At 45.1% G+C, this 22,979-nt stretch overlaps 1 protein-coding gene across 1 annotated transcript in view; it reads left to right on the forward strand.

Moving 5' to 3' along the window:
* The first annotated feature begins 4,962 nt into the window (after window positions 1-4,962).
* LOC146338388 (transmembrane 9 superfamily member 2-like) overlaps window positions 4,963-22,979 on the forward strand; it is a 53,586-nt gene continuing 35,569 nt past the window's right edge. The window contains exons 1-7 of the mRNA XM_084813664.1: window positions 4,963-5,272; window positions 8,097-8,164; window positions 9,236-9,329; window positions 10,230-10,357; window positions 11,911-12,040; window positions 17,191-17,318; window positions 21,092-21,203. Coding sequence (XP_084669790.1) covers window positions 5,123-5,272; window positions 8,097-8,164; window positions 9,236-9,329; window positions 10,230-10,357; window positions 11,911-12,040; window positions 17,191-17,318; window positions 21,092-21,203 — 810 coding nt within the window. The 5' untranslated portion in view covers window positions 4,963-5,122. The remainder of the gene's footprint in view (window positions 5,273-8,096; window positions 8,165-9,235; window positions 9,330-10,229; window positions 10,358-11,910; window positions 12,041-17,190; window positions 17,319-21,091; window positions 21,204-22,979) is intronic.

Here is a 22,979-nt window from a genome sequence, read left to right on the forward strand (position 1 = left end):
GTGGGAGCACTGGCTCCGAGGTCGGTTCCCATAAAGCGAAAAATCCTACAGCCATCTAGCTGCTATCTAGCGGCCGTAGGATTGTACCCTTAGATGCTGCTTTTTGACTGGAGTGCTTTGCTCAAAGTGGCTCAGAGCATTTATAAAATGCAAGAGGTACATTACAAACCATATGCTTAAAACAAAAGCAACGCATTTCAGCTGAGACAGGGATCTGAAGTTGTCTTCACTTTCTGTTCTCGTTCTTAGAATCATAGAATCATAGAATAGTAGGGTTGGAAGGGGCCTACAAGGCCATCGAGTCCAACCCCCTGCTCAATGCAGGAATCCAAGTCAGAGCATCCCTGACAAATGGCTGTCCAGCCTCGTCTTGAAGGCCTCCAGTGTGGGAGAGCCCACCACCTCCCCAGGTAATTGGTTCCACTGTCGTATTGCTCTTGCAGTCAGGAAGTTTTTCCTGATGTTCAGCTGGAATCTGGCTTCCTGTAACTTGCGCCCATTATTCCGTGTCCTGCACTCTGGGATGATCAAGAAGAGATCCTGGCCTTCTTCTCTGTGACAACCTTTCAAGTCCTTGAAGAGCACTATCATATCTCCCCTCAGTCTTCTCTTCTCAAGGCTAAACATGCCCAGTTCTTTCAGTCTCTCTTCATAGGGCTTTGTTTCCAGTCCCCTGATCATCTTTGTTGCCCTCCTCTGAACCCTCTCCAGTTTGTCTGCATCCTTCTTAAAGTGTGGTGCCCAGAACTGGACACAGTACTCCAGATGAGGCCTAACCAGTGCTGAGTAGAGGGGAACTACTACTTCCCAGGATTTGGAAGCGATGCTTCTATGAATGCAGCCCAAAATAGCATTGGCCTTTTTTGCAGCCACATCACACTGTTGGATCATATTCAGCTTGTGATCGACAACAATTCCAAGATCCTTCTCACTTGTAGTGTGGTTGAGCCACGTATCCCCCATCTTGTAACTGTGCATTTGGTTTCTTTTTCCTAGGTTCGGAACTTGGCATTTGTCCCTATTAAATGTCATTCTGTTGTTTTCTGCCCAGCGCTCCAGTCTATCCAGATCACTTTGAATTTTGTTTCTGTCTTCCAAAGTATTAGCTATCCCGCCCAATTTTGTGTCATCTGCAAATTTGATCAGCATTCCCTGCACCTTCTCCTCCAAGTCATTAATAAAAATGTTGAAGAGCACTGGGCCCAGGACTGAGCCCTGCGGTACCCCACTCGTTACTTCTCCCCAGTTTGAGAAGGTCCCATTGATAAGCACTCTTTGAGTCCGATTCTGTAGCCAACTGTGGATCCACCGGATCGTTGTTTCATCTAGACCACTTTGAGCTAGTTTGCTCATCAGGATATCATGGGGCACTTTGTCGAAAGCTTTGCTGAAGTCGAGGTATATGATGTCTACAGCATTCCCACGGTCTACAAGGGAGGTTACTAGATCAAAAAATGAGATCAGATTTGTCTGGCAGGACTTGTTTTTGACAAATCCATGTTGGCTTCGAGTAATCACGGCATTGTTGTCAAGGTGCTTCCAGATGGATTGCTTTATCATCTGCTCCAGAATTTTCCCAGGGATTGATGTCAGACTGACTGGTCTGTAGTTCCCAGGTTCCTCCTTTTTACCCTTTTTGAAGATAGGGACGTTAGCCCTCCTCCAGTCATCTGGCACTTCCCCCGTCCTCCATGATTTCTCAAAGAGAATAGACAGCAGTTCTGATAGTTCTTCTGCCAGTTCCTTTATGACTCTAGGATGCAGTTCATCTGGCCCTGGAGATTTGAACTCATTCAAAGTAATGAGGTGTTCCTTGACCATATGCCTGTCGATCTCAAGCTGCAATCCTGCCCCTTCAGCCTGTACTTCGCCTTTGCCAGGGGGGTCATAGACCCTCTTTTGGGAGAAGACTGAGCCAAAGTAGGAATTGAGCACCTCTGCCTTTTCTTTGTCATCTGTTATCATTTTGCCATCCTTATTTAATAGCTGAACCACCATTTCTACCCTCTGCCTTTTACTATGCACGTAGCTGAAGAAAGCCTTTTTGTTGTTTTTAACATCCCTTGCTAACCTCAGCTCATTCTCAGCTTTAGCCTTCCTGACGCCATCCCTGCAATTCTGTGCTATCTGCCTGTACTCTTCCTTTGTTACTTGGCCTTCTTTCCACTTCCTATATGTGTCCTTTTTTTGTTTTCAGGTCATCCCTAAGCTTTTTGTGAAGCCACATTGGCTTCTTCTGTTGTCTTCCACCTTTTCTTCTTGTTGGAATTGCTTGTGATTGTTGCCTTGAGAATTTCCTTTTTTAAAAGCTCCCACCCATCTTGGACTCCTTTTCTAGTTCTTCTTCTCCTGTCACCCTTTTCCAAGGAGTATCCTCTATTCCATTTTTCCTCACCTCAGCATTTCCCACTGCCTCATCTTGCTGTTGCTCTTCAAGCTTCTGGTCTGCCCTTTGCTGCTGTAGTTCCCCCGTTCTGTCCAAGAACTCTTCGTGTTCTCTTATTCCCCGGAGGGTCGACAGTCGCCGCTCCAGTCCACTTACTTTTTCCTCCAGCAGCATGATCAACTTGCACTTGTTGCAGGTGTAGGCCATGTTGTTCTCAGGCAAGAAAACAAACATTGCACACACCTTGCAGGTCACCACCACTGGAGAGTCTTGTCCTTCCATAGCCTCTTTTCCCTTTTTGTGTCTAGCTTTGTGATTGTTCTAGACTAGCCTGTGCCTGCTCCTCTACTCAGTAGAGGTTAAAAGCAGAGTCCCACTGGTGTGAAAGTGTGTGTTACAAGACAAATAAATGGAAAAAAGTTAGTTAAAATAAAAAATAAAAAAATGAAAAAAAATGTTAGGGGCCTCCCCCTTGACCTCCCCTGGCCAACTCCTGTTTGCTCCCCCTGTTCGCTCGCTCTCTGGGAGCTTGCCTGCTTCTGTAGTCCCTGGACCAGCTGGAGCAGCTTGCTCTGCTCTGCTCTGCTCAGCTGGGAGGCGGGAAACAGACTGAAGCTTCCCGCCCAGTCAGCTGCTGGGAGTACTCAGGCCACACCCCTCCAATTCAGTTGGAGCTCTCAGAAGCACCTGGTGAGCTCACAGCCAATCAGAAGGATAAAGGGCAGCGCCCTGGGCTTTCTGCAACCCACTTGCCTCTTAGCCTCTGTCTCCTTTGTCTCTTCAACCACTGCCACTCCCCTGGCCAAGTCCTGTTCGCTCGCTCTCTGGGAGCTTGCCTGCTTCTGTAGTCCCTGGACCAGCTGGAGCAGCTTGCTCTGCTCTGCTCAGCTGGGAGGCGGGAAACAGCCTGTGTATATATGTGTATATAAGTGGTCCACTTTCCCGGTAGCAATGTATGGCTGTGAGAGCTGGACTCTAAGGAAGGCTGAGCCCTGAAGAATTGATGCTTTCGAACTGTGGTGCTGGAGAAGACTCTTATGAGTCCCCTGGACTGCAAGGAGGTCCAATCAATCCATCCTATAGGAAATCAACCCTGAGTGCTCATTGGAAGGACAGATACTGAAGCTGAAGCTCAAATATTTTGGCCACCTAATGCGAAAAGTCACTGGAAAAGACCCTGATGCTGGGAAAGACTGAAGGCAAAAGGAGAAGGGGACGGCAGAGGATGAGATGGCTAGATAGCATCACCGATGCAATGAATATGGACTTGAGCAAGCTCCGGGAGAGAGCGCAGGACAGGAAGGCCTGGCGTGCTATGGTCCATGGGGTCATGAAGAGTCGGACACGACTGAACGACTGAACAACAACAACAAGTGGTCCACAATAATCCATGCATTGGTAACCTGAAATTTGACTACTGTAATGTCCCTTATGCGGGGCTGCCCTTGAGATTGGTTCGGAAGCTGCAGCTAGTGCAGAATGCAGCAGCTAGATTGCTCAGTGGAACTTCTTACCAGGGCCCCTTCCAGGTTTTGGAGGACCCTTGGGCACGGCACCCTGAATGGGCCCTCCACCCCCAGTGAGTCTACTTCTCATCACTATTGTCACCCGCTGCTGTTGCTCCTCAGCCTCTTTCTCATCATGGCTCCCACTTGCTTGCATGACAGGCAGAGAGCCAGTGAGCAACCAGGCCGTGGCATCTCCTGCTCCTCCTTCTCACCACCACCACTGTTGTCTGGGCCAGAATAAGAGGCAGATGAAGAAGCAGTTTGCAATGATGAGGAGGAGCAAGTCCTGTGGGCTTTTGTCTGTGGGCCCCTGCTGGGGTGAGGGTCCTCAGCAGGTGCCAGACTGTGCCAATATTCGGTGCTGGCCCTGACAGTAGTCCTGCAGGTTCAGATGAAAAGTCTATTCAGCCCATGTGATCAGAACAAAGCTGCAGCATGTGGTGCCATCCTGGGAAAGGGCAGCTTGCCTGGCCTTGCTCACCTGCCTGCTTAGTAAAGCCAGGGAAGTTTTGCAGGAGAGCCCCCCCCCCCCGTTTTTTTGCAAAGGCAAAAAAAGGGGATCGGAGACATGAGCAAAATCTGATCAAGCGGACAAATGTTTTGCATTTTCATTTCCAATGCTCTGGGTTGTATCCAATATCAGTCCTACTTAGAGTAGGTCTAACATTGAAATGAATAGCACTTAAGGTAGGCTACTATTCCATACAAGCCAGTGTTGAAACAATATTTAGTTATTGTAATCCTGCACTCTTGTACGTTTTGCTCCTATCTCGCGTCCTCCTTTTTTCAGAAAAAAAGCGTCCTTTCCTTCTCCGGCAGCTTTCCCACTGCAACTTCGCTCGATCCCGGGGACAAGAAGCAGGTAGGAGAGCGAGCAAGGTCGGGCAAGCTGCCCTCACTCAACAAGGCGCCGCGCGCCTCGGCCGTGTCGCAGTCACGTGGGCGGCCGAGGCGCCGAGCGAGCGAGCAAGCAAATCCCGGCCGCTCCTGGTGAGCGGGTCTGACGCGGCGACGAGGCGGGCAAGCTGCCCTCCCCCAACATGGCGCCGCGCGCCTCGGCCGTGTCGCAGTCACGTGGGCGGCTGGGGCAGCGAGGGAGGCCCGGCGGCTCCTGCGGGGCGATTGTGACGCGGCCGACGACGGCGACGAGGCGGGAGCTCCGCGCGCCCGCCCCGCTGGCCTCGGCCGCTCCGCCCGTGAGGTGATCGCCGCCGGAGGAGAAGCCGCGATGGCGAGGCCGCGCCCCTGGCTGCTGGCGCTGACGCTGGTGCTGGGCGGCCCGGCGGCCCTCGGCGGCGCCTTCTACCTGCCCGGCTTGGCGCCCGTCACCTTCTGCGAGCCCTCGCAGGCCCAGCAGGACGGGAAGCCCGGGTGCAAGGTGGGTGCGCGCCGGGCGAGCGGGGGGAGCGCCGTCGAGGCGGCGGCCCCGGGCCCCTGGGAGTAAGGCCCGCTGAACTGTGGGCCTTACTCCCAAGTGGACGCGTATAGGATTGCACGGTGCGTCAGGTAAGGGCGAGGGGGGCGGAGGCGGCCCGAACGGCCCCTTCCCCCTCACCACGGGTGTAACCCACATCCCCTCAGGAAGCCCCCCCCAGCCCCCTCAGGAAGCCCCCCCCAGCCCCCTCAGGAAGCCCCCCCCAGCCCCCTCAGGAAGCCCCCCCAGCCCCCTCAGGAAGCCCCCTTATGTATTTATTACATCAATATTTCTCCGTTTTTCCTCTGCCAAGGAACCCAAGGAGGCTTACATGGCCCTCCTCCTCTCCATTTTATCCTCCCAACAACAACCTTGTAAGGTAGCTCAGCTGGGAGTCCGTGACCGGCCCAGGGTTGCCCGGTGAGCTTTATGGCCGAGTGGGGGACTTGAACCCGGGGCTGCCCAGCCCTAGTCTAACTACTACACCACCCTGGTTCGCACTCTCTCTCTCTTTGTATCCCAGCTTCTTCCTCAGGGTTCCTCTGCCAAGCTTGTTTTCAGAAAAGGAAGGAAAAGAAGCCCCCTTCCCTTAAATTGACTGGGAACACCGAGTGTGTAACTTTCTCCCCCACGTTTCTTTTGGAAACACAAATAGGACTTAAATAGAAAGAAGTGCCTTATAAAAATCCCCTCCCCTTAAAATGTCTTTTGGGAACATGAGCTCACCTACATCTACAGAGGGCACTTTTAATACACATTTTAAAACATGCTGTTACCTATTATCTGTACTTTTGGGGGGTAAAACATCCTGAATCTTTATACCTCCAAATTTTCCCTCTCCTCCATCCAACGTTCACCCTGAGAGGAGTACCTTTCAACTCATGTGGAACCCTGTTCCAGCTCTGTATTGTGGGAAATGTGTTGCCTGATTGCTATAAATGCTTACTCAGAAGTAAGTTCTTCCTTATTCAGCATTCAGTCAGCGTTCTGCCTAAGATGCCCATCCTTTACTACGCAAGCTGAAGTTCCTTGAGAAATAATTGGCGTGCCGGATGTAAGGCTGTATTTGGTGAAGCTTTTACTAGAGCAATTCAGGTGGAGTAACTAGTTGCACTGGTGCTCCGAAGAAGGATTCATGGTTTTTTTCTGCAGGTTTTGCCCTTTTCTTTTTTCCCTCTGTACTTCCTGCTTCAAAGAACAGCTGTTTGTTTCTGTGATGTGTCATCGTAGTGATTAGCTGGATAGATTTGTGTTCAGAAGACCTGGTTTTCTGACATTTGAGCCTACAAGGGTGACTTTGAGCAAGTCACTATCTTGGACTTCATTGGTTCTCTGTAAAATGTCCATATTAGTCTATGACTTGCTAGAGTTCTCTAAGGAAATGCATGAACATAAGACAGTAGAGCACTTTGTCATATTAAAAGTGTGCTATCTAATGATAGAAAAGACTGTGTTGCTTGGAACATGGGGTAGCTGTTGCGGGGTGGGCAGCTTGCTAGTAAATTATAATGTGCATAGGACTAAGAATTTCTTAGCTGTTTTATAAAGACTTTGGTTTTGCCTGTGGGGTTGTATTTCAACTAGATTGAATATTCCTGTGCTTGTAATGTAAAACAGCTTCAAAGTGTCTAGGAAGTATTTAGTGGAGATCTTTTAGCACTGCAGAAGCTGGTATTTTTTATACGGAAACATTTCACATTTTAAAATCATTTAAATATATTTTAATTTTTTAAATCTATAACAATTTAAATTATGTTTTAAAATCTATAAGGGTGCAATCCTGTGGCCGCTAGTCAGTGGCTAGATGACCATAGGATAGGTCGATTCCCTGAGAACCAAGCTCCACCCCTTCCCATGCCACCTTGTAGATAGCACGGAATGGCCCTGCGCCCCACGCTCGGAAGAGAAACGCGGAGCGGCAAAAATGGGGTGTTCCTGAGGGCGTGCTGGGGCAAGGAAGTTGGAAATGCTGGTACGGCACATCCTATGAGTGCTTCCTGCACTCTCAGGCCCCGCGGCTAGACAGCAGAAATTATCTGTATAGTGGCAAAAGCCGGGTGGGGGAGTGAGGAGGAGATCCGCTCCTCACCGCTCCTCACCACTCCTCCCGCCCTGCACTGAATAGGTGGTTGTCCCTTGGCTCGGAGGTGACTGTCGACCCAGATAGGATTGCTCCCTCCATGTATAAACTGGATGTGCTATTGGTGGTCGTTTGTTTTGTTTTGAAGTATCTTGATTTTGTGTTTTTTTTATTCATAGGGTCTGATTGGTAGGGCATGGGTGTAAGATGTTGTTATTCAGACTACCATTTGGTGGCTAGTGAATGACAGTGAGTATAGAATAATTGGCATGCTTCTTAGGCAGCCTCCCCTTGGGAGGAGGCAGGGTTAAGTCCAGTAAAACAAACTCTTGGTCCCTCGAGAGGATGTCGTAAAGTATTGGACTTGAGTCATGGATCCACACAGAAGTAGCTGCATCTCTTGTCTGATCTAGCCAGGTTCATTGGATGTAAGTCCTATTGATTCTAATGGGATTTATTTCCAATTAAGCTAGCCTAGTACAACAGCATTATGAAGAAATCCTGAGTACACTTATTAGGGAGTAAGACTCACTGAGTTCAGCCAGGCTTACTTCTGAGTAAACATGTTAGAATTGTGCTGTTGGTATAATTTACTGTAGAACAGTGCAGAATGCTTTAGCACTGTTCTTTCATACTTTAAACAAAAAAATCAATTGCAGATTATTATATTCAATTCAAAGCATCTAAACAGCTTTTCCATTCTTCTAGTCACAAATTCAGCTGTTTGTGAACAGATTGGACTCAGTTGAATCAGTTCTGCCGTATGAATATGATGCGTAAGTATACCCCAAAACCAGTTAGCCAGTGTTTACATTTTCCCCAAAGTATTTAATTAAGCAATGTGGTGTCCAATTTGTGTAGCCTGAGAATGTGACATGACTTAACTAGTTGCGAAACTTCTGTGGCGGGGTGGGGAAGGTGTGACCCTCCAGATGTTGGTTGACTGCAGCTCCCATCAGCCCTAGCCAGCATAGCCGGTGGTGAGGGATGCTAGGGGTTGCAGTCCAATGACACTTGGAGGGCCACATGTTCCGCATCACTGTTCTGTGGTATGGTATGTGTTGATTAAAGATATCAAGCAGAATTGACATTGAAATGGTTCAGATGTCTAACCAATACCACTGGACAAAACATGGTTCGAAACCACAGTTTAGGCAATCTGTGATTTTGCTTTGCATTTGACCATGCAAGCCATTGTTTGGGAAGTTTCTCCCCCCTTGGAGGCCACTGGTTGGGAAGGGATTCTTATGGAAGGCAAATGAAGGGGGAAAGCACACAAATCATTATTTGCTTGTATATTTGGAACACATAAAGGGGTCGCAGTGGCTTAGTGGTTAAGACGCTGAACTGCAGGCCGGAAGGTCAGCAGGACAGCAGTTCGAGACCCGAGTGCTGCGTGACGGAGTGAGCTCCCGTCTTCAGTCCCAGCTCCTGCCAACCTAGCAGTTCGAAAGCAAGAAATTGCAAGTAGATAAATAGGTACCGCTTCGGCGGGAAAGGTAACAGCGTCCCGTGCACCTTGGTGTTCAGTCATGCCAGCCACATGACCACGGAAGCGTCTTCGGACAGCGCTGGCTCTTTGGCTTAGAAATGGAGATGAGCACCACACCCTAGAGTCGGACACGACTGGTTGGGGACACCTTTACCTTTTTTTGGAACACATATCCATGGTTCGGAATTAAAACTACAGTTGGTGCAAACTGTGATTTGATATTGCCTCTGAATACCAAAGTATCTACAACATAATCCATTTATTAAAAATATTTATGAACTGACTGTAAGTATAACTCCTACAATATTAAGAGTAAATGTGCTGAGACAGATTTTTGTTATTGTTTTGTTTGTAGTTTTGACTTCTGTAAAGATGCAACAGAAAAAAGGCCTTCTGAAAACCTTGGGCAAGTCTTGTTTGGAGAGAGGATAGCCTCATCGCCCTACAAGGTTACTGCAGCCTTTCAATACTATTTGGTTGACTTGTTTTCTGCGACTAAATCTGGTTTTGCACAAATGTTGAATTTATGTTGGGTTCATTCAGGTTCAAGCATTATAGTAAAATGTTAGGCAATGCAAATTCATCTTAGGTGTGGTCCCTTTTGCAAGCATATATATTGGGATGCTGTGTTGATAATGATAGAGCAATATACTCTTGCCATATGCAGTAAACTGCATAAAATATGATTGAGATAAAAAGCAGCAGTTTTCTTTTGTCTTGTAGCATGGTTAAAAATAACTATTTGTGTGGTTTGGATGAAGAATTCAGGAGATGCCCCAGGAGCAAAGATATTTTTTTTTACAAGTGTTGCAGAACCACTGCTGCTCCATCTGTGAGCTTCCCAAGGACGTTTTCTGGCCACTGCTAGAAACAGAGCACTGGACTAGATTGACCAGCAAGATGGTTCTTATGCAGCTTTAGAAAATCTAAATGAATGTAGTTTTTTATTTACGTGTCGCCCTGTTCCCAGGAATTTAGTGCATTTGCCATTGTTCATTTTTCCTGTTCATAAAGGCAAGAAACCCTTTTTTGAAAATGGAAGCTGAGAGTCTTTGAATTCCAGTAGGAGCTTGTGTGCTACACAACTTCTGTGTAATAGCATGTTGTAGTGTAATCCACTACACTACTGTGTGTGTGTGTGTGTTGGACAGAAAGAAAGAGGGAAAAAAGATTTCAGGAGCATTGATTAGAAAATGAAATCGTACAGAATGTAGAGGTATTTAGATGCTAATTGTCAGCTTTTAAGTTCCAATAGACTCTTCCTTAATGGCAATCTTGAATGAATGTCAAATGTGTCTTTTTAACAGCATGCAGCAATTTTTTTTAAAACCCTTCTATTTTTATATCAGTTTACATTTAACAAAGAAGAAAAATGCAAGAAGGTCTGTGTAAGATCTTACGACCCAAAGAACACGGGTGACAAAATGAAGCTGGAGTTTTTGAAGAAAGGAATGCAGTTGAATTACCAGCATCATTGGTGAGTGGATATGTTGGCTCAGTTTGCACAGTCATTGTGGCTTAAACAAGCCATGTCAGTTTGTTTAAGCCATGTAACATCCTGGGCACCATTTGCCTATTTATCCACCCAGTCACAGCTTGTCGTGTTGCTTGAACCTGGGCAGCATGGCTTGTTTGAGGGGGAAACAACCCTCAAATAACCCATGGCCTTTTGCATGGTTTGGGGAACACAATTGGCATACATGCTACAGCTTAAACAAGCCACTGTGGCTTGTTAAAGCCATGGTGATCATGCAAACCAAGCCATTCGCTAAAAGCACTGATATCTGGAGAAAGAATAAAAATTAACAGTCTTAACCAAATACTAAAGATAGAGATTAGAAAAAGATAGAGATTAGAAAAAGATAGAGATTAGAAAAAGATAGAGATTAGAAAAAGATAGAGATTAGAAAAAGATAGAGATTAGAAAAAGATAGAGATTAGAAAAAGATAGAGATTAGAAAAAGATAGAGATTAGAAAAAGATAGAGATTAGAAAAAGATAGAGATTAGAAAAAGATAGAGATTAGAAAAAGATAGAAAAAGATAGAGATTAGAAAAAGATAGAGATTAGAAAAAGATAGAGATTAGAAAAAGATAGAGATTAGAAAAAATCTTAGTCATCTCATAAGAGTGTGAACTAATTAACATGTATTTGCAGTGGTAGTGGAAATACAGAGACAAGCCAACTGTGTTGGATGGAACATGGGCTACATTTATTTAAATTATTAACCAAAATCTGCGGAAGGAGGGAGGTTGATTGTGTGGGAGGCTAACTCATTCCATTCAGGTCAGACATCAGCCTATGAGTGATTAGGGCGATACACCGTGCCTTGAGAAAGGAGTGGCTCAGGTACTCCCATTCCTTCCTTAAGCTACACCTTCCAATGTGGAGGGTGGTCTTCCCGGATCATCATCCCCCAGTGCTGCACAGCTCCAAGTGGATGATCCAGGTTTGCTCCAGAAGCCATCCTTACCCTGCCACTAGGCTGCATAGCCCTGAGTGGACAAGTCTCAGGAATAGCTAATCAGAATAAAGGTGTCTCAGGGTGCTCCCCAATCCCTAATCCTACCTGACACTTCCTGCACATCCCTGCCAACCATATCAGCAACCAAATGTGACCAGATTAACCTGCCTCAACTTTACTAAATTAAACCCATCTCCTGCACCTCTGTACAGAGTAGGTGAAAAATACACTAACATTGCCAATCAGTTGGTGAAAAAATTCCTACTCGGCCCCCGGAAAGAGTGACCAGCTAATCCTGTACTGCAATAGGGAGGGAGGGTGCAGCCAGAAGGAAAGAGGCTGCGTTGGGGCGGGGCAGGCTTATAAATCCTAAGCTCCACCCCACCTCACAACCGCCGAATGCCATGCTGGATAAGCTTCATCTCTCTCTTCCAACCCTGCAAAGGCATCCCCAACCGGCACGTTCCGGCCAATCAGTGGAACTATCTTCTGACATGTATGTTAAAAACAAATACACCTATAAGCTCCACAACAATTCTGAGTCTACAATGATCTTCCTTGCTTAGGATTATTGATAACATGCCAGTGACATGGTGTTATGAGGTGGATGATGGACAAAAATATTGTAATCCAGGATTTCCAGTTGGATGCTTCATTGCTTCAGATGGCCGAGAAAAAGATGCCTGCATTGTCAGCGTAAGTGGCCAAAGCTTATTTCTCTATTATTGTTAGATAATTCTGGTTCAGACCTTACATAGTTTGGCATCCAATAGCATCCTATGGGTTGGAAGCAGCTTCCCAAGAAGGAAATGACACAAATCAGAGTTTGTACGTTTGGAGCACAAATCATGGTTTGGAGTCTATGGCTAGCATAGACCATGTTTTGGCCTTCTATTTGAACCATTCCCCCACAAACAATTCAGAAGATGTTGGGTGGGGGAAATAAAAAATGGCCATATTTCCAAATCACACTAAACTATGTTCCTGAACAGCAATGTGCTGCAGTAAGCGATGGGCTTGTGTGCTCTCCCTCCCCTCTACTCTTCCCATGTGGCTGGGAGAAGGAGTCTGGATGTTTTCACTACTTTTGCTTTTGCTTAACCATGGCTTCGTGTGTTTTCCAGACCAACAAGCTGTGGCTAATGTTAACTATGGTTAATTTAAAACAAGCCAATGTCAAACCATGGTTTGTGGAGGTGGCTTATTTAAACTAACCATAGTTAATATTAATCACAATTCTGGGTCTGGATGACATGGCAAACCACGGTTAACCAAAAGTGGAATCAAAATCTTCTCCGGGCTACGTGGAAGGAAGAGGGGGGAACATGTGAGCCCAAGGCTCACTGTGGCTCATTCCTGCTTGTGCATGTTGTGTTAAACCATGGTTTAGCACAGCCTTCCCCAATCTGGCCCCCTCTAGATGTTTTGTACTACAACACCCACCATCCCCAACCATTAACCATGCTGGCTGGGGATGATGGGGGTTGTAGTAAAAAAACCATCCAGAGGGCATGACGTTGTGGAAGGCTGGATTAGTATGACCTTTGAACACAGCCAGTGGGTTTCTTAAGGGGTGATTCTAAGAATGTTTACTTGGACACAAATCTCATTGAGTTCAGTGGACTTGCTCCCAGATAAGCATGCATAGGATTGCAACCTTGTCCTTGGTATCTCTGTGGGCAATTGCAGGAATTGGTAGGCATTACAGCTGGTTGAGCTATTAAACAGTTCCATTGATGATCCCTTATCACTATGTCTGCTTTGGATTAAATTTTTGACCCTTGGAAGAGAACTAACACTAAGCTGTAAACGAGAACCTATAACAATAAAAAAAAGTAAATGTAGGGTACAAATGACAAAAGGTAACATGCACAAAGTGAACCCTAACACACAACCTAAATTATCTGAACAGAGCTACGTTTCACTTTCCCAACCTTTATTCACTTTGGAATAACTTAGTTGCAATATCGAAAAGCAGTTTTGATTCTAAGGCTAGTTTCCAACACATTTTGCTCCTGAAAGTTGTTATGGCTAACCCAGAGTATGCACTACATGCACAAAGGTAATGTGTAAGTTGGGTGCTTGTGGTTCTGGACTTGCAGGAGCCATAAACACTATGTCTGTACTGGCAAGGATGTTCAGTTGGTGCCTCTGGGACTGGAGTAACTACTGGGAAAAAGAGCTCTGTAATGTCTTCTGTGCACTGGCAAATTATATTGGATATTAAGATATTATTATTGACGACGCACGAGACCAAGAAAACAATCAAGGATGATCACAGGAGAACACATTGCAGCAGATCTTCTCTACAAGTTTAATTTACAAGGGTAGGAGAGAGCATTTTTATTTCTACTGCTTTTAGGCTGTGTCCAAGGAAAGGCAAATATCTCTGTCAGTGTAATAAAATACTTTCAGACCTTTCCTTAACACTATAGATTTTCTGAAATGGTTGAAGGACTTGTCCTCCAAAACAGTTATTTTTAAAAAAAATTGCTTTCAGTCCTTGAAGCTGCTCTCTGAAATAAGTTCTTCTTTTTAAAAAAAGATTGAAAGGTTCTGCAGCAGACTTCTCAGAGTCATTTAGCTTTGTACCTTGTCCTAGGAAAGGTTGTTATAGCTGCTGAGGTTTCTCCAAGTTCATCCTTGGTATTGAGTAAGGGCCATTGTGTGCCATAAATACAGGGCTGCTTTTTGTGTTGCCTTTGAAATAACAGAGGTGCATTCTCAGGAGAGGCTAGAGCTGCATGAAAAAGTCATGCCTGAGTGGTCAGCTGGAGGCAAGGTGCACATGGGGCATGAAGTGGAAAGTTCTCTTGTTCGGTTTCTCCTCCAAGAAAAGCATGCCTACTCCAGTGCTTCCATTTTTGCTCTCCTTCGAGCTTTAAAGTGACTCCCAAGATTATATCTACCTTCCCATTAAAAATCGAAGGCAATGGATTGTACACGAAGGCCACCTAGTCCAACCCCAATGAAGAAGAGCTTAATTTTGGATGCATATTGGAGGGAAAAAAAGTGAGATAAGCCTATTCAGGTGTCCTGTGTGGTACCAATTTCGCATATGCTCTAAGGGTGACTGCTGACCTACATCAAAATATAGTGGTTTGTCACACTGCCATATAGCCATCATGGTTAATAGCTATCGATAGACCTCTCCTCTTCCATGAATTTGTCTAATCTCTTTTTCTTTAATTTATTTACATACCCCTTAATATAGTGACTCTTACACAGTGTACACACTATACTATAAAAACCACAGCTGAAATACACACACTATAGGTAGACTGATGATATTTATTTATTTGTGGTATTTCTATACTGCTGAATGTAATAAAATCTCTTAGTGGTTCACAAAATTAAAAGCACAGCATTAAAACACACCATTAAAATCACTACCAACTACAGTAAAAAACCAACGAGCAGTAAAATGGAGTGGCGTAATGAATTTACAGCCCAGGGAAAGCTTGAGTGAACAAGTGTGTTTTCAGGAGGGGTTTAAAAGGTGTATATTTTCTGCCTCCTGAACTACATGAGGGAGGGTTTTCCAGAGGGTGGGTCTGCTACAGAAAAGGCCCGCCATCTGGGTACTTCATGGTGAAATTCTATTTGGTTTGGAATGACCAGCAAGGCCCACCTGAGTATATATAAGGGAAGGCGGTCTGCTAGGTATCCTGGTCCCAGGTTGTTTAGGGCTCTGTATGACAATAACATGACCTTGTACGTGGTTTGGTAGCTAATAAGCAGCCAATAATACAACACAACGTTATAAACACTTAACAACTTACTGAAGTTGGTAGTAGGTGCTCTGGTCACCAGGGCTTTCATGTCAAGGATGGATCCAGGAGCATCTTTAAACTATGCACCTGCTCCTTCAGAGGGGGTGCAACCCCTTCTGGCACAGGTAAGCAACCCAGTTCCTGGACCTGGGAACTGCCCACCCATGTGGCATCTAAACTAGTGTCCATCTTTATGGCAGCCAAGTCCACATGAATTACACGTTTTGTGAATGAGGGCTTTCTTTTGTCTGTCCTGAATCTGTTGCTAATCAATTTCATCAGGTGCCCCCAAATTCAGTATTATATGAGATGGACAAACCTCTCTCATATGTCCCCTTAGTAGTCTTATGATATTGACTGTGTCCCAGCTTGGCTGGGATCCAAAGAGCTGTGCTACTAGTCCCTCATAAGCCCAAAGCCTCTTTGGGCATGTTTCTTGCATGGCAGCTCCCTGTGCAACTCGGCTGCCACTTTTGAAACTGAGAGGAGTTTTGTAACTGTTTGTGATCCAACATTTGAATGAAGGGGCAGCTGCTGTTCAGAATAGAAAAGAACAAATCACCCTGGGCATGCCAAAGTGGCCTTGGCATGCCTGCAGTAATTCTTTGGGTCCTGGTTGTTGTTAAGGAGGTGTTGTTCCCAGGGAGCCCAGTTTTTCTTCTTTTCTCCTCTCATAATACTAGAGCCAAATGGGGTCATCCCATGAAACTGAATGGTGGGAGATTCAGGACAGATAAAAGGAAGGACTTCCTCACATAATGTATAGTTAAACTATTGAATTTGCTACCATAAGATGTAGCAATGGCCACCAACTTAGACAGCTTTAAAAAGGGATCATACTGATCCATGGAGGATAAGGCTTATTCATGGAGGATATCGCTATCCATGGAGAATACAGCTATATTCATGGGGGATATATTACCTCCAGTATCGGGGCATTGTGCTTCTTAATACCAGTTGCTGGGGGACATGAGTGAGAGGGTGCTTTTGTGCTCATATCCTACATGTGGGTTTCCTGTGGGCAGCTGGTTGGCCACTGTGCAAGCAGAATGCTGGACTAGGTAGGCCTGAGGTCTGATCCAGCAGGGATTGTCTTATGTTCTTACGATGCTTAAGGATTTCTTTTGGTCAGGATTTCAGTGTGAACCAGCCACCTGGACTGATGTGTGGAACTGATAGCAGTTATCCTTTGGACTTTGCATTTCTGTGAATTTTGTGGTACAGTTCTTGGCTCAAAAAAATACCAAAGTGCATATTAAAATGTGTATTTTAGGACAGAATAAGTTTAGAAATCATATTTTGTAAAGAAATGCATTAACAAGTTTTTGTGGGTGTTATTTTTAAAGTCGCAGATTAATGGACTGGATGAACACATGCATAACTTTCATTCTACTGGAAGCTGATGAATCTGTCCATCCTTAGTTGACTGAGATTTTTTACTAGTCTCACATGCCCAAGGAGGGCATGTGGGACTATAATGAACTTTGTTGCTTGGAAGTGAACACTTGGGAAACTTGAATGGGGATTTCTAAGTTCTATATTCTGTGGAAGTCAATTGTCAAATTTCAGTTGAACTTCAATTGGCCAGTTTGCATCTCATGGCAGAGCGCCATGGGTTAATTAACCCCTGATTTGCTGGGATGCATGTAAGCCATTTCTACTTCTTGTAAACAACCTCTGCTTGGCATGATTGGAGGTTATCAGAGTGACATCTGAACCCAGATCGCTGAGTTGTTCAGGGGTTAAACAACGCAGTGGTTAACCCAACAACAAACCATGGGTGAACTGCTGGGTTGTTCATCCCCTAAACAACCCATTGGTCCAGGTTTGGATGTCATGCTCACAACCTCCGATCATGTTGATTGGAGGTTGTTTACAGAAACTAGAAGCAGCTTGCAGGCGGAGCACGTCCCTGGGCCCTGATTTGCCACTGTGATGTGCAGTACAGGTCAGTATATCTAGGTTGTACTCTGTTATTATTTTTAGCACAGCTACACTGTTGCTACCACCAGCAGTACATGTTGCAAAAAAAGAGCTTTGGGGACATTTAACGGTAACTTTAATATCTTTCAGTCTGAATTCAACAAGAGGAATACTTTCTACCTCTTCAACCACGTTGATATTACGATCACTTACCACAGTGGAAAGGAAGAGAATTGGCCTGGTGCTCGGCTGGTTACAGCAAGGCTAGAACCCAAAAGGTAATCCTGGGCATGTGCTACTTTATGATGCAGTTGGCAGGCTCAAATCATTTGTGCTGAACTCTGTTTTGGCTATGTGCTCTGTTTTGTGGGAGTGTGCTAATAATGGTTGAGTTTGCACAACATGACAACCCACCCTGTGAAATAAATCACGCAGTGTGGGTTGTGGGTGGAACAACCCACAGTGAGCCTGACAGACAATCGGTTCACCGTGGGTTGTTCTCCCTCTCCTTCCCCCTCAGTCCTTCTGCTGGCTCCGACAGGTATCCCAAGGGACTTGGTGGCAGAATCCAACTTGTTTGCTGTCAAGTCCCCCTCCTCCTTGCACAACTCTGAACCCCCTCCCCAAAATTAAGGGGACATCGGCACACATTACTGGGGTTGGGGAAAAATGGCCCCAATTTGGGCAAATGTCCAGAGGACAAAATTAAAAAAAACAGGTTAATGAACAAATGACAGCTCCTCCAAAGTGCTGCTTGGGCACCGTTGGAGGGGCTGTGATTCAGTCATGGGCAAGATTGCTCGACCAGAGCGGCAGGGGTTTCTGCCACTCTTGCTAATTGCCTCACTTGCCAATGCCTGCGGTCCATGATGGGTTGGCATTGCCGGGTTGGGATGACACGCCAAACCAATATGGGTTAATGCCAACAGTAAGCCATGGGCTGTTAAGGTGGGGAATGAGAGTGGGCTTCTTTCACATGCTTGTATATGTTTGTGATGATCCTTTGTAGGCGGTTGACAAAATAGAACTCAATTTAAAGAATGTATACACACAACTGAAAACTCAGGCCTCCAAACCGCTTTAGCTAATTCCGCAGGGCCTCCTTAGGAGGTACTTCCCCAGTTGCAAAGGTCCCTTGGGCCAGGACAGATTGCCTGGCAGCTATTTTTATTCTTTGCTTTGCTTTCATATGTTAAAGTAGAGAACATGAGTTTGGTTTCACTTGGCATCTGACATTGTAATGACCCCTTTGTGCATTTAATTCCGTAATTTGGACCCTTCCAAAAGCACCTTAGCTTTCTGCATCTAGAGAACAAAGACTAAATTAAAGAAAAATTCAATGTGGCCTTTATGCCATCCTGTATTGCTCTATCCATTTGTTTCTTTCACTTTCTCCATTATATTGGATAATGAATTCATTATAACAGTCACCGTGAAGCTCAGTTGCAGGAGATTCTTTGAGTGTGTGTGAGTCTGTGTAATGGATGTACTGTCCAAATGTACCCTACTCACTGGCTTATAAGCAATATCTTGGTAATCAATTCCACAAGGGGGCATGGTTATGTCTTTTGTGCTGCCTTATTTTTGCCCATCTCTGTATCCCTCATTCTCTGATGTCTGTTTTCACTGGGAGGTGAAGTGTGTTCTTTTGTGTTCCACTAAGGCTTAGCCATGTCCTCATTTTTTTTTTTTTTTACAAAATATTGCTCTTTGATATTTTTTTAAAAATATTGCAAAGTCTGAAGACAGCAGGAACAAGTTGAGATGCTTGAAAATCAGGGAGATGTGATGCTACAAGCTGTGATTACTGCATTATTTTGTCCCCCCATTAGGTGGCCCTGAAGTCCCTTGTAAAAAATACGGATCGTACTTTGTTGCAGGGAGAGGAGAGGAGGAGATGTGTTAGAAGTGTTTTTTTTCTTTTACGTTTTTCTGCCCTTTTCTTTGTAATTCAGCTTTGCCTGGGCTATATTTTGTGTTGCCGTTCAACCAGCTGTGCAAGTAGTGGAAAGGGCAGCTTAGAAATATGCTCTGAAAGGCAGCCTAGAAATGTTTTAAATAAATTAAATTAAATTAAAAAGGGGCAGGTTTCTTAATTCAGAAGGAAGAGTTTTTTTTGTTAAAAACAGCGACAACCTTGTTGTGTTCTGGATCAAGTTACTTAATGTTATATGGCGACTCAGAGAAATAATATTGTTAAAATGGTGAATTTAAGAGTTTAGGCAGTGATTCCCGGAATGTGAGTGCTTACCTGTAGTTCCAGCAGGACCATGGGAGAATTGCTCCAGGACTCTCCCTCAAGGGTGGGTTCTCTTCCTCAGGCTGTCTTCTGCTCTTTGCTCTCTGGTGTGCTTTCTGTGTGTTCTCATGAGATCTGCCTGTGAAAACACTTTGCCACCTGCAGCAGAACAGTGGGCAAGGGGGAGCCAAAGCTAAAAAGAAGTCCTTCTTCACACAGTGTTTACTTAAATTGTGGAATTCATTTCCACAAGACGTAGTGATGGCCACCTATTTGGATGGTTTTAAAAGGGGACTGGACAAATTCATGGAGGAGGAGAAGGCTACCAATGGATACAATTTCTGGTGGCTATATGCTACCTCCAGCATCAGAGGCAGTATGCATATGTACAGCAGTTGCTGGGGAACATGGGCAGGTTAGTGCTGTTGCACTCATGTCCTGCTTGTGGGTTTCCCATGGGCAGCTGGTTGGCCATGGTGTGAACAGAATGCTGGACGAGATAGACCCTTGGTCTGATCTAGCATGGTTCTTCTTATGTTCTTAAAGCGGTGTGTGTGAACTTTATACAAGACCGGTGTGTACGCACACATACATTAGAGTTAGCATATTCAGATTCAGCTGTAGGCAGCCTTCCCTGACTTGGTACCCTCCAGATGTTCTGGACTGCAACTCCCATAGTCCCTGATCATTGTCTGTGCTGGCTGAGGTTTATTTACTTATTTCTTTATTACATTTTTATACTTCCCAATAGCTGAAGTGATTGGGAGTTGTAGTTCAAAACATCTGGAGGGCACCAGGTTGGGGAAGGCTGTGGCTGTATGGTCTACTCATGTCCCTTCCCTTTTGAGAACTCTCTGGGGTAGGAAGCAGTTCCACAGCTGTTGCTTTTTCATGGGCTTGCAAGGATGGGGGCGGTAGCATCTCCTAAACTCTTCGCAACTGCTACGGAAACCCTGTTCATAGTGAAATCTAACAACCATAGGCTGGGGCATTTGTGTGGAAGAAATATCTGGATATTAACCTTAATCAAATGCTTCTCCTTTCATCAAGGAGTCCTAATATTTTGCCACTTGTTCCTATGTAGAGTGTAATCTATGAATTGTGGTGCAATTATTTTTCATCTGTAGTTCTTAGGACCAGAGAGCTAATAAATGTTGTGGCTTAACAGCCTGTGTATTCCCCCCAAAATGCTGGTGCTTCATAACTTATGACTTTGTTGCTTTTTAAAATGAAGTTGGTAATTGGTAACCTATGATGTGATCGTGAATCCTGACCTGCTGCTTCCGATTCTGTGGATCGTCTCAGTTCTGAATGGATATTGAAACCCATGTTGGGTAAAATCTGAACAGTATAGTGTGAGGGATGACTCTGTAACTGCCACATTGCACCTCATGTGCATGTTGGAATGCCTGGCACCCAACCCTCCTACATGTTATGTTTGGTGCTACTGGTACTAATACACCTTTTGGAAAAAGTAGCATGTGTTGGGACTCTGGGTCTTTCATATACGTGGTATGGAGTTCCATAAGCTGGCTGGTGGTTATGAAGTTATAAGCCCAAACAACCCAGAGTTTTCATGCAGAGCTCTTCTTGCATTCAGAAGCCACATCTTTTCTTTTTGTTCAGGAAGAAATCTGCACAATGTGCATTTAATCCACAGGCCTTGTGTGGACTTTGCCAAACACTTGGCACTTCAAGCACACAGACTGAAAAACAAAAACACATGTAACACGTAGCTAATGCATCTTTTAAAACTGTAGAGTCTTTGCATCATCCAGTGAGTGTGATATTTATATATATTTATCTTTGCAGTTATAAACATACCGACATAAACAGCTTATCCTGCGAAGAACCTCCTATGGAAATTCCTGCAGACTCTACCAACAAGGTGGATGTGATCTATTCTTACTCGGTGAAATTTGAAGTAAGTACAAGAATTGTACGTTTGCAGCATTTCTTGAGGTGTGCAGATTTTCAGTTGTTACGGGCCACAGGATATGCAGCATAGATACTTGTTCCATGTGCACAGCTGAATGTGTCTTGTGCCTGAAAATCCCAATGTTGTTTAAATATATATTAATTGCTATAAGTATAAACTTTCCCAATGGGGAATACCTGTGTGCAATGAAGCCAGGTCCCCAGCTGAAGCATTAGGTGGATGATCCTCCCAGCACATTGGCTGGGCCCCCCCTGACATCACTGGGTTGTGACCCCACCCCCTGAAGTCATTCAGCCCCTTACTAGAAACCATTTTGCTACCCCTTGTATGAGTAGTACTACAAAAAAATCACATTTAAGCGCGCATACACACAGAAATATAGCAAGCTGAGCAAAAACATTTGTAGTTCTCAAAATAGAGCTTTTATTTTTCGTAATTATGTTTGCTATATACCATGTCCTACCTAGGTATTCAACTGCAGTGTTCACACGTGACAAAGGTCTAGTGTTTCCCTCCTCTAGATGCTGGTTGTGTGACTTGTAGGGTGTTTTAGCTATACAGTTCACAAGGAACTGCCATGAACATGTGAACACCAGAGCAGCTTTGGATTCTCTAAGGGAAAGAGGAAAGCCCTTTGTCACTAACTAACAGATGAAGAAGCACTTCTGTTTTAGTAGCTAAACCTGCATTGAGCATGCATTTAGTTCTGATCCTAATTTGGCGGGGGGGGGGGTGGACTCTGCTTCAGTTTCTTAATGACAACTTAGTGTTGGCACCGAGAATGTTGATTGACAGCCATCTGGAGGCTGGTCCTGATTGAATATGAGACAGCATGGGCAACTGCAGAGAAGGGCTTAAGGCATTGATTTCTGTCCCCTCCCCTATCCCGATGGCTGTGTTGAGACTAGCCCTAAAGGGCGGCAATTAAGGTTAGTTTTTTGTGATGTAAGACACCTGCTTTGCAGGGGAAGTCGGCAGAGACCTTTAGCACCAGCCAAACGGATATCATATACTAACAATTTTCCCTTGTTCTTACAAATGAAAATTGACTTGAACCCATGACTTTGAAGTGAAAGGTTCTGTATCCTGTTACTGTTGCCTTGAGCCATCCAGTCCCCTTAAACTGACAACATGAATGAACTGCCTGTAGGGGTGTGCGTGCGTGCGTGTGTGTGTGTGTGCGTGCGTGTGTGTGTGTGTGTGTAAGTTGATTAGCCTTGGTTATGTAAGGCTTACTTCATTCAAAAACCACAAGATGCATTATGCCTTTTGGGAGTATCCACTTTTACAGAGGACAGGTAATCACCCAGGACCAGCAGCAGCCATGTGCATGCCAAGTTCTCTATGCACAGGTCCTGCTCCCCCATATAATTTTTATGAGTTGAGGAATTCTCTGCCCATTCCCATTGAGCATTCCCCACTATAGAAAAGTCCTTGAGCGCATGGAAGCTCCATGTCTGGATTTGGGAGGCTCTTAGAGCTTTGAACATAAGAGCCATGCTGGATCAGGGTCCATCTAATCCAGCATTCTGTTCACACAGTGGCCAACTAGATGCCCACAGGAAACCCACAAGCAGGACCTTGAGTGCAAGAGCACCCTGCCACCCATGTTCCCCAGCAACTGGTGTACATAGGCATACTACTTTTGATACTAGAGGTAGCATATAGCCATCAAGTCTAGTAACCATTGATAGCCTTCTCCTCCATTAATTTGTCAAATCCCCTTTTAAAGCCATCCAAAATGGTGGCCATCACTACAGC

Source organism: Heloderma suspectum, chromosome 9 (genome assembly GCF_057233095.1).
Source record: "Heloderma suspectum isolate Gila_16-S chromosome 9, 16-S_ref, whole genome shotgun sequence".
Taxonomy (NCBI): Eukaryota; Metazoa; Chordata; class Lepidosauria; order Squamata; family Helodermatidae; genus Heloderma; species Heloderma suspectum.